General features: G+C 43.2%; 1 protein-coding gene across 2 annotated transcripts in view; it reads left to right on the forward strand.

Annotated features, from left to right (window-relative positions):
• The window catches only part of Ttc39b (tetratricopeptide repeat domain 39B), a 103884-nt gene that overhangs the window by 44897 nt on the left and 46749 nt on the right, over nt 1–12238 (forward strand). For both annotated transcript variants that reach the window (XM_021159755.3, XM_029476157.2), the window contains one exon: nt 10918–11019. In XM_021159755.3, coding sequence (XP_021015414.1) covers nt 10918–11019 — 102 coding nt within the window. The remainder of the gene's footprint in view (nt 1–10917; nt 11020–12238) is intronic.

The following is a 12238-nucleotide window of genomic DNA, read 5'->3' on the forward strand; positions in this document are numbered from 1 at the left end:
TCCTAAAATTTAGTTTATTACTGTCATGTATGTGTGTGAGATGTGTGTGAGTGCAGGTGCAAATGTGCCACAGTGTGTGTGTGTGTGTGTGTGGTGTGTGTGTGTGTGGGGTATGGGGTGGTGTTCATGGGCAGAGAACAACTTTTGGGAGTGGGTACTCACTCTCCTTCCACCTTTATGTGGGCTCCAGGGATCAAATTCAGCTCGTCAGGCTTGTGTGGCGAGCATTCTGAACCTGCTAGGCCATCTCTATGAATGCTAAGTCATAGTTTCCTAATGTGGCATTTATCATTTGGAGTTTGCTTTTTTTTTTTTTTTTTGGTATGTTTTCAGACAGCATCTTTCTATAGACCCCAGGCTAGCCTCAGATTCAAATTGTGCTGACCGTTAACATAGTCCCAGTCCATGAGATTTTCTGGCCTCCAAATAGGAAGATAAGATGGTTAGGACACCATTGTTTATTGTCCCTCCAGGGCTCCTTCCTTCCTTAAAGAGTAGGTCTCCCGTTGAGCTGGGCTCCCTGGGAAGGCCTGTGATCCCCACTGCCTGGGAGGCTGAGGCTGGAAGAAGACTGAGAACTCAAGGCCTGCCTGGGCAATTTAGTGAAACCTGTCTTGGAATAGAAGTGAAAAGGAGGCGGAAACAGAGCTCAGTGGGAGAGTGCTCAGCGCAGCCCAGTCCCCAGCACAAGCAAACAGGGGTAGAGCTTAGATCGGTTTCAGCAAAGGCAGACAACAGGAAACAACCAGGTTGAAGGTACATTTATAAATCTGAAAACAGTTGAGATGTTTAAAAATGAACTATTTTAGTTTAATTCTTAAAATAGTAATGGAGCATGTTATCATGGAGGAGACAAAAAAGGCCGAATTAGAAAAAGACCTCAGAGGTTTAAGAACTTTGGCACATTAGTGGAAAATTGAAAATTTTCTGAATGGCCTAAAATGATGTGGGAAAAACAAAAGGTAGAGAAACACTGGCTTCCTAGGAAGGGCTACAGGCAAGGCTACAGGCAATACATAGATGGTCTTGCTGAATTTTAGCTCCAGTTTGAGCTGTGTGCGGTATGCATGGGATGTTGAGAGTTTCTCTCCTTAAACTAATACTTGAATGTCTCTTTAGTGCTTGGAGCCTAAGTACTCCTTCACTTGATTATGAAAACAATCCATGACTATGTCTGAAAATTTGGAACACTGGGGACAGGAACAAAGGATAGGAACCCTGCCTGCCATGTCCTAGAGATGACAGTGATGAGTCTGGTTTTGGTTTAGGAACTTTGTAAGTCTAGAGAAGGGTGTCTTGGACCACTCTACTGCTCTCATACCTAATATTTCCTTATTTCAGGGTAAAACAAACATCTTTTTTTTTTAATCACCCCATGGCTTTGTCAGTTTCATTTCCTGTAAGGAGTTGGGGTGAGGAGGAGGGGAAGTTGGGATGGTATTCTTCTGACCCTGGTGGCTGTGGTGATGGGCAGGCGAGCAGTGGTGGATGCTGAAGGGAAAGCACAGTTGATTGACATTCTGAGTTCTAGCTGTTTGTCTTCCCTTTACTCCCACCCTCCTCCACCGAGCATCTTTGTTTCGGACTTAAAGGAAAAGATTTATTTTTATTTGTATATATTCTCTGTGTCTGTGGTGTAAGCGTAGCTGTAGGCTGTAATTTATGCATAAAAACTTGATCTATTGCCATTGTATCTCCCAAAGAATTGACCCAAAGACCTAGTACATTTATTAACAAGCTGCAAGTCTAGGCTGGGCAGATTCTGAGCTATTCTAATCCTCTAAGGCTGTTAATATCAGACAAATGCCCTGTTACTTGCCAATCTGGTCTTGCCCTGCCTCGCTCTGGTCCTTGTGTGCCCTCGTGTCTGCTCTCTCATTGCAATCTCATGGCGAATCCTCCGGGTCTCTCCACGGCATCTCTCCACCTCTCCTCCTGGTCCTTCTACTTTTTTCTCCCTGGGACCCCTGGCTGGGATTGGAAGTCCAGCTTTCCTATTTCCTCTGCCCAGCTAATTAGCCAATCAACTCTTGACTGACCAGTCAGAAGCTGATAGAGAAGAATGTTTGCAAAACACTGAGACAGGTGATGCCTCACCAAAATAACTATCAAAGACTGGTCTGTACTCAACTCTCTGTCTGTATGCAAATCAGCATTTGAGTAGTGCAAGGATAATCTTTACACAGTACACAAAAGCATCATTCCAACTTGCACAGGGGCTAGCAAGGACCAGTAGAGGATGTCAGCAGATTCCCTGGAGCTGGGGTTACAGGCAGCTGTGAGCCGCCTCTGGATTCCGAGAATGTACCTGAGTTCCTGGAAAAGCAGCACGTGCCTTTAACAGCTGAGTTATCTCTCCAGACCCTCTTCTTGATTAAAAACATTTTATTTAGTTGCGTGCATGTATGTATGTCCATCATGCTTGCTATAGCATGTGTGGGGGTCTGAGGATAACCGTTGGAAGTCAGTTTTCTACTTTCACTGGGTAGATTCTGGGGATCCAATTCTGGTTATCAGGCCTGGTGGCAAGTGTCTTTACCTACTGAGTCCTCTGATAGTTTTTTGAGAGTCTCATGTGGCCCAGGCTACCATTAATTCATCATGTAGCAGTGACTGTGCTAACTCCTGATCTTCCTGTGTCTGTCCCCCAAGCACCAGGGTTACAGGTGTGTGCCACCACACCTGGCTTGCCTCTTTCTTTCTCATCCTCCTTGTGAGAATCTTTCTCTCTCATTGATCACTGGCCATGAGCTTGGCTCCTGGAAGAACTCATCTATTGGGCTGCTACACTTTATTGGTTAGCGTTTAAAATTATATACCCACTTTGGGAAAAAAAAATTGGTGGCAATTCTTCAGTGTCAAATGTGGAATTATCATATGACCTAGTCTATCATAGTCACGTAAAACTTACGTGTGAGCATTAATAACAGCAATCTCCATGATGTACAAAAAGCAAAATGTCCCATGTGTTATGAACAAATGAAATGATAACCAAATTGGGCATATCTCTCCAATGGCATATTCCATAGTATTACATATGGTAGAGTGTTGCTCCCTGTTCCATACATCATGAATGAATCTTGGAAACATGGGAAATGGAAAAAGCCAACCATCGAAAACATCTACAGGTGCAAAAGACTCTGGTTTGCTTAGAATTAGAGGTCACGAGGGTTATGGAGCATGGTGGCGAGTGGGGGGTGCCTTTGTGTGATGGGATGTTGTTATATTGGGGTGATAATTGGATGCCTTTGGGAATTATGTATCAAAAATCTATTTAAAGCATTTTAAAAAATTAAAGTGTTCCATCAAAACAATCATCCATCCTGACCAAGTAGGTTTCATCCCAGGGATGCAGGGATGGTTCAATATACGGAAATCCATCAACATAATCCAGTATATAAACAAACTCAAAGACAAAAACCACATGGTCATCTCGTTAGATGCGGAAAAAGCATTTGACAAGATCCAACACCCATTCATGATAAAAGTCTTGGAAAGATCAGGAATTCAAGGCCCATACCTAAACATGATAAAAGCAATCTACAGCAAACCAGTAGCCAACATCAAAGTAAATGGTGAGAAGCTTGAAGCAATCCCTCTAAAATCAGGGACTAGACAAGGCTGTCCACTTTCTCCATACCTATTCAACATTGTACTTGAAGTCCTAGCCAGAGCAATTCGACAACAAAAGGAGATCAAAGGGATACAAATTGGAAAAGATGAAGTCAAAATATCACTTTTTGCAGATGATATGATAGTATATATAAGTACCCTAAAAATTCCACCAGAGAACTCCTAAGCCTGATAAACAGCTTCGGTGAAGTAGCTGGATATAAAATTAACTCAAACAAATCAATGGCCTTTCTCTACACAAAGAATAAACAGGCTGAGAAAGAAATTAGGGAAACAACACCCTTCTCAATAGTCACAAATAATATAAAATATCTTGGCGTGACTCTAACTAAGGAAGTGAAAGATCTGTATAATAAAAACTTCAAGTCTCTGAAGAAAGAAATTATAGAAGATCTCAGAAGATGGAAAGATCTCCCATGCTCATGGATTGGCAGGATCAACATTGTAAAAATGGCTATCTTGCCAAAAGCAATCTACAGATTCAATGCAATCCCCATCAAAATTCCAAATCAATTCTTCAACGAATTAGAAAGTGCAATCTGCAAATTCATCTGGAATAACAAAAAACCTAGGATAGCAAAAACTCTTCTCAAGGATAAAAGAACCTCTGGTGGAATCACCATGCCGGACCTAAAGCTCTACTACAGAGCAATTGTGATAAAAACTGCATGGTACTGGTATAGTGACAGACAAATAGACCAATGGAATAGAATTGAAGACCCAGAAATGAACCCACACACCTATGGTCACTTGATCTTCGACAAGGGAGCTAAAAACATCCAGTGGAAGAAAGACAGCATTTTCAACAAATGGTGCTGGCACAACTGGTTGTTAACATGTAGAAGAATGCGAATCGATCCATTCCTATCTCCTTGTACTAAGATCAAGTCTAAATGGATCAAGGAACTTCACATAAAACCAGAGACACTGAAACTTATAGAGGAGAAAGTGGGGAAAAGCCTTGAAGATATGGGCACAGGGGAAAAATTCCTGAATAGAACAGTAATGGCTTGTGCTGTAAGATCGAGAATTGACAAGTGGGACCTCATGAAACTACAAAGCTTCTGCAAGGCTAAAGACACCATCAATAAGACAAAAAAACCACCAACAGATTGGGAAAGGATCTTCACCTATCCTAAATCAGATAAGGGACTAATATCCAATATATATAAAGAACTCAAGAAGGTGGACTCCAGAAAGTCAAATAACCCCATTAAAAAATGGGGCTCAGAACTGAACAAAGAATTCTCACCTGAGGAATACCGAATGGCAGAGAAACACCTGAAAAAATGTTCAACATCCTTAATCATCAGGGAAATGCAAATCAAAACAACCCTGAGATTCCACCTCACACCAGTCAGAATGGCTAAGATCAAAAATTCAGGTGACAGCAGATGCTGGCGAGGATGTGGAGAAAGAGGAACACTCCTCCATTGTTGGTGGGATTGCAAGCTTGTACAACCACTCTGGAAATCAGTCTGGCGTTTCCTCAGAAAATTGGACATAGTACTACCGGAGGATCCAGCAATACCTCTCCTGGGCATATATCCAGAAGATGTCCCAACCGGTAAAAAGGACACATGCTCCACTATGTTCATAGCAGCCCTATTTATAATAGCCAGAAGCTGGAAAGAACCCAGATGTCCCTCAACAGAGGAATGGATACAGAAATTATGGTACATTTACACAATGGAGTACTACTCAGCTATTAAAAAGAATGAATTTATGAAATTCCTAGCCAAATGGATGGACCTGGAGGGCATCATCTTGAGTGAAATAACACAATCACAAAAGAACTCACACAATATGTATTCACTGATAAGTGGATATTAGCCCAAAACTTAGGATACCCAAGATATAAGATACAATTTGATAAACGCATGAAACTCAAGAAGAATGAAGACCAAAGTGTGGACACTGTGCACCTTCTTAGAATTGGGAACAAAACACCCAGGGAAGGAGTTACAGAGACAAAATTCGTAGCTATGATGAAAGGATGGGACCATTTAGAGACTGCCGTATCCAGGGATCCATCCCATAATCAGCTTCTAAACGCTGACACCATTGCATACACTAGCAAGATTTTGCTGAAAGGACCCAAATATAGCTGTCTCTTGTGAGACGATGCCGGGGCCTAGCAAACACAGGAGTGGATGTTCACAGTCAGCTATTGGATGTATCACAGGGCTCCCAATGGAGAAGCTAGAGAAAGTACCCAAGGAGTTAAAGGAATCTGCAACCCTATTGTTGGAACAACATGATGAACTAACCAGTACCCCAGAGCTCTTGTCTCTAGCTGCATATGTATCGAAAGATGGCCTAGTCGGCCATCAATGGAAAGAGAGGCCCATTGGACTTGCAAACTTTATATGCCCCAATATAGGGGAATGCCAGGGCCAAAAGAATGGGAATGGGTGGGTAGGGAAGTGGGGGCGCTATGGGGGACTTTTGGGATAGCATTGGAAATGTAATTGAGGAAAATATGTAATAAAAATATTAAAAATCAAAAAAAATTAAAGTGTTCAAAACAATGCAATATAAAGACATATTTTCCTTATATACGAATACCTGTAGTTTAAAGAATGTGTTGCCTTTAGTCACTGTCAATCAAATGAGTGTTTTTTTTTCTTCTCCACTATTTGAAAACATTCTTTCCTACTTGAGTATAGTGGTGTTTCAGATTTAAAAAAAGAAGCACTCAGGTAAATATTAAAACTTGTGCTACTTGTGGTGGCACAAATTTTAAAATTATGGAGCAACATAAAGTTTAGTGTTGTTCTTTTATTTATTTATTTATTTATTTATTTATTTATTTATTTATTTATTGTTTTTTTCGAGACAGGGTTTCTCTGTATAGTCCTGGCTGTCCTGGAACTCACTTTGTAGACCAGGCTGGCCTCGAACTCAGAAATCCACCTGCCTCTGCCTCCCGAGTGCTGGAATTAAAGGCGTGCGCCACCACGCCCCGAGTGTTGTTCTTTTAAATACATGGATATCAGCACAGTGTTTATATACTGCTAACCTATATTGCAGGAAATAAGCAAAGCCTTGAATAAGTCACCGTGTAATGAGCTTAGGCAGACAATTCATATAGAGAAAGTGGGGCAGCAGACAGGCATGTATCGTGTTGGCAGCTCGTGTTAGGAGGAAGGGCACACCAGGCTTGTTCCTTTTGTAACATTGTTCATGGAAGCTCAAAGGTTGTAGTTGAACTACCTGACTACCTGGCTACCTGATCAGATTCTCCCACAGGATCTACCACCCAAGGGTCCACTGTCTCCTACTTGGACCAGGTCTTTTAATCACAGTGGACTTTGGAGAGGGCAGAGCAGACGGGAACATAGATGTAAAAATGCAATAATACAAGGAACATTTTTCAGATTTCGGTAATAATATAATGAAATCTGAATTAAAAAAAGTCCAGCAAGACCTTTTGTGTAACTTTATAATTATGACTGTCACAATCACATAAATGGGAACAACAGTATAATACAAAGATCCCCAAATGCCAGTTGAGGAAGCAGAGGACTCACTTCTGCTTGTCTCTGCTTAGCAGAAAGCTGAGGTAATGTCAAGTGTGTAACCTGCAGAGAGAATGGATGTGTGCAATGGAAGTGTGTCCAGGACCACGTGGAATGCATGGGAACTTGCTCTCTGTTAGGGGTTGCAGCATGGTGCAGCATTGTCCCCAAATAACTGCAGCATCCATGTGTGGATGATCATCCAGGTGATAAAGGGCCTCCCAGAGCACTTGGGAAACTGAAGACAAAATGTTGAGATAAGATTTATTAAACACAAACCGTTTTATTTGTTTTATCACCAGCCTAGGGATTAAACCATAGCAAGTTCAGACATTCGTATATCTATTGGAGTAAAATAGCTGCAAACTAATGTCAAGGTCTTAAAAAGATGTATTTATTTATGCATATGAATGCTTTGCCTGAGTGTACATGTATGTACTGTGTGTGTGCCCTTTGTGAGCCTGGTGTTCACAGGGGTCAAAAGAGGGCATTGGGTCCCCTGGGAACTGGAGCTGTGGGTGGCTGTGAGCTCGAACCTGGATCTTCTCTAGAGCAACAGGCTAACTGCTGAGTCATCTCTTCCAGCACCAATGTCACATTTTCTAGAATATAATCTTAATAGAAAGTGACCAGGCAAGCAAAGGCAAGCAGATCTCTGGAGGATGAATTCCTGTGTGCCTGCCAGTGTTTAAGGATCTTGAGAGGACTTCAGTCTTCCTTTTATCTGGTTCCTGAGCTAACAAATGGCTGAAGGATGAGCTATTGATTGCCTATCTTTGGAGGAACGGAGGAATTGGGGGCGAGAATTGAATGTAGTTCACACTGTACCCAAAACCACATTCTAGATAGAATGTATGTGAGCTGTGCTATATTTTCTCCATTGTACATTTGAAACATTTCTAGCATTGGGGGAAGAGAAGGGAGAAAATAGGTTCTTGGTGCTTTTTGATGAAGAATGCCGTGCCATGCCTAGAACGATGAGTGGGAGGCAGGATTCTGCACTGTCAGCGCCCACAGCCCAGTTTCTTTCCTGATTCTCCAAAGCCCTCCTCTTACATCATTGACATCCTTCTGAGAAGGCAATATATGCTGACTACTCTGCCAAGTAACTTTTCTACAGAGCATTAGAAGAAACCACAGAGGGGAAGCTGGAAGAGAGATGATAAGGAGCTGTGTTGGGCACCGGATGTGGGGAAATAAAGGGGATGGGGGAAATCCACGTCCTGCCCGAGCCTGGGGAGACTGGACAGGCAGACGAGGGAGACTGTCATGGGACCCTACGGAATTGCTGCGGGATGGGCGTCGGGCCGTAGACCCCGTTCTGGGTGGGTAGAGTGGGGTTGGGGGAAGGCGCAGTCTTGGCTCTGGCTCTCGGGCACCACAGACCAAGAGCCTGCTTCAGGGTCCCTGGGCCAAATGGAGGCCACAGATAACAGGTTTTCAGTCTTGGACATCCCAGATGCGGCTGGATGTCGCTGAAGGGCTGAGAACAAAGTGGGGGCCCCTGGGGCAGCTTGGTCAGCCCCAGGGCTGAAGGGAGAAGGGGCAGGGGGAAGGTGCTGGGTGGTTTCTGGGTGGGCGAGAGTCTGGCTAGCTCAGGCTGCTAGCTCTGTGGGCATGGCTAGAGCATAGGAAGGCCTCCATTGCTCCAGCCCGGTGGATCCTGATGAGAAGAGGCAGTCCATGGTTTCAAGGTGTTTATTGTAGAAATGCAGAGAGAGGGAGAAGGGTAGAGAAGTAGAAGCTGGCCATAGTCACATGGAGAGAGGGGACAAGAGGGGGGAAGAAGGAGGGGGAAAGGTGAGAGTAAGAGCAAGTGCTTAAGAGAGACAAGAGAGAGGGGAGGGGCCAAGCAGCTCCTTTTATAGTGGGCTGGGCTACCTTGCTGTTGCAGGGTAACTGTGGGGAGAAGCATACCTGGCTATATAGACTACATGACTGATAGCCACAGAATTATGGAACTGGGTCCTCGTGTCAGGAGCCTATGTCTGGGAGCATGGCGAACAGGCCTTCTGTCCCTTCCAGATTAATCTGCTGGGTCTCCGGGGTTTGAACCTAGCTCGACCAGAAAACAGGCTGCCTTTCATGGTACCACAGAGCTGTAGGTAGAGCTATGCCTGCTGGCCTTAAGAATGAAGTTTGGCTCTTGCCAAAAAGGTGATGTGGCCCTTGGTGGCATGCTATGACCAGATCCCTGAAGTAGCCATGCAGAAGGGGAGATGGGCAGACACACATACCTTTCTACTGATGTTTGTATTTGAAATGTGTTACAGAACTCACATCCTAAACTAGAGAAACAACTGATCCTGAGCAAATACTGTTGAAAAAGTGCAGGTTGTGGTATCATAGGCCTGTTGTGATGCTAATGTAAAATTTAAAACATAGACTTTCTGGGACTTTTAGTGTGTATAAAAGCATAAAGGGTGAGAAGGATGTAATTTAAGTATTTGTAACCAGACCCAGGTCCGGCTGCTCACCTACACTTAGGAAATAAGAGGCCGGTGGGAAGGAAATTGTTTTATTGAAGAGCTGGTATTCAGGGCCTGGCATGGGAGCATACACCTGCAATGCTGGCACTCAGAAGGCTCAGTGTCAGTCTGGCTGTAGACAAAACTTTTATAAACAAACAAACCAACCAGCAAACAGTGGGGCTGGAGAGGTAGTTTACTGGTTAAGAGCACTGGCTACCCTTTCAGAGGGACCTGAGTTGGTTTCTCAACACCCACCCAGCAGCTCATAACCATCTGTAACTCTAGACTCAGATAACTCAGATATTCACTCTGGCTTTCTGGGTCACCAGGCTCTCACACGTGGTACCCATGCAGCCAAAACAGCCATGCACATTAAAACTGCAACAAACCCAGCAGCCTAAGAAGGTGGGTAGCTGTTGCCTCAGGGCTCCATCTTATAAATATAATAATTATTTCAATAACGTTCTAATAAAATATGTATAGCTTTACTTGGGGAAAAAAGTTCTGAGCCATGCTTGGTGGCTCACATCTGTAATCTCAGCCCTTGGGAAGGGGTTGAAGCCAGAAGACTGTTGTGAGTAGAGACAGACCCTAACAAAAACAAAACAAAACAAAATCTGGAAGACTGTACATATAGTAATCTGGGCTAAGCAGTGACGCACTCACGGTCCCAGCATTTGGTACATAGAGTCAGGAGGACGTGGACATTTGAGACCACTCTGATTCATAGTCCAGGCCAGCCAGGACTATGTTGCCAGACCCTGCCTGTTCCTGCCCTCTTTCTCAAGGAGGGTGTGGGGGGAGGAAAAAATTAAAGAAAAGGGATACAAAAGATGAAGGCTGTGGGTCAGCAGTTTTTAACCTGTAGGTCATGGTTCCTTTGAGTGGATTGCATATCAGATATCCTGCATTTCAGATATTTACATTATGATTCATAACAGTAGCAAAATTACAGATACAAAGTAGCAACTAAATAATTTTATGGTTTGGGGGGGGTCACCACAATATGAGGAACTGTATTACAGAGTCACAGCATTTGGAGGGTTGAGAAATATTGCTGTGGGTGATTTTAATATTTATGTATGTTAAAACATAAGGAGAGTTGGTAAGTCTCCCAGTGGTTTTATTTCAGAAATGTTTAACACAAAATAGAATTGCGTTACTTGCTTTCCAAACTGAAGTAGAGGTGAGCCATACGAAATGATTGACGGATGTGTGTTGTACTCTCATGTTTGTGCAGCCCATTCTCATAGAACAAAGAACTAAAACCCCTCCCTGGTTTCAATCCACAGATCTCCATCGGACATGGCCACCAGCGGCTTTCACTTTGTACCGTGTGAGACCAAACGGACCTCCAGACAGCTTGGAGCATCTGCTATGGGAAGACCTGAAGGGTATGTGGGGACTGTTGGGTTCTCTCAAGAGACTAGAACACCAGTGAGGTGAGGGTGGGCCTAGGCAGTTATGGAGTCCATTGGCAAGTTAGAGAAAAAGATGCACGCCAGGGGGCTTGGTGGTATAGTAACAGCAACACTAAACTCAATTCTGGGGCACAGGTTCTTGATTCTCGACAAACCTGAGTGTTATTTTGTATGTGTGCATGTGTGTGAGGACGAGCACCTCGGCGTGTGTGTGTGTGTGTGTGTGTGTGTGTGTGTGTGTGTGTGTGTGAGTGTAGGGCACAGGACAACATGCGGAGTCAGTTCTCTCATTCCTCTCTCTGGGTTTCAGGAATTGAACTCTGATCCTCGGGCTTGGCAGCAGGAACCTTTTACTGGCCTATCTTTAAACGTTAAAACTTTGGTCTTATGTGTTTTGTTTGTTGTTTGTATGTTTGTTTGTTGTAGCTGGGCAGGCCTGGAATTAGCTACATAGATGAAGATGACCTTGAATTCCCAATCCTTCTACACAAAGTTCTGGAATTACAACTACTACATGTGACCTATAATGGATTTGAAAACTAACATTGTGTTCCTATTTTTCTTCCTTATATTTTCTCATGTCTTTGGCTTGAAAATACATTTTTTTTTTTTTTTTGGTTTTTTGAGACAGGGTTTCTCTGTATAGCCCTGGCTGTCCTGGAACTCACTCTGTAGACCAGGCTGGCCTCAAACTCAGAAATCTGCCTGCCTCTGCCTCTGAGTGCTGGGATTTTGAAAACACATTTTAAGAAACATATCCACTGTGGAAACTCAGTAGCTTCAGAAAAGCTTTATGTCCTTCTTAGACTTACTGAGTTGTTTTAATTGGGATCATGTTACATTGTTCTGTAGTCTGCTTTTAAAACTTACAGATCATTATATTTTCCATCCCTAATAGGCATGGATTAAAATTTTAATACTATTTAATTGCCAGTTATTGTCTTTTCCGTTTATTCCAGAATTAACAGGTTTCTGATTGTCCAAGTTGGTTTTTTTTATATTTTTTCAAAAAGTATGTGTATGTATGTAATGCATGTGGTCACACACGTGTGTATGTATCTGCATGTTTGTGTATGCTTGTGTGTATGAATGTGGGTGCTCTTGTGCATGTATGTGTGTGGCGGTCAGAGGACACATGGACACACAGGTCAGTTCTTACCACTCACTCTGTGTGAAGAAGCAGGATGTCTTT

The sequence above is a fragment of the Mus caroli genome, unplaced genomic scaffold, assembly GCF_978045245.1.
Source record: "Mus caroli unplaced genomic scaffold, Mus_caroli_1 scaffold_6, whole genome shotgun sequence".
Lineage (NCBI taxonomy): Eukaryota > Metazoa > Chordata > Mammalia > Rodentia > Muridae > Mus > Mus caroli.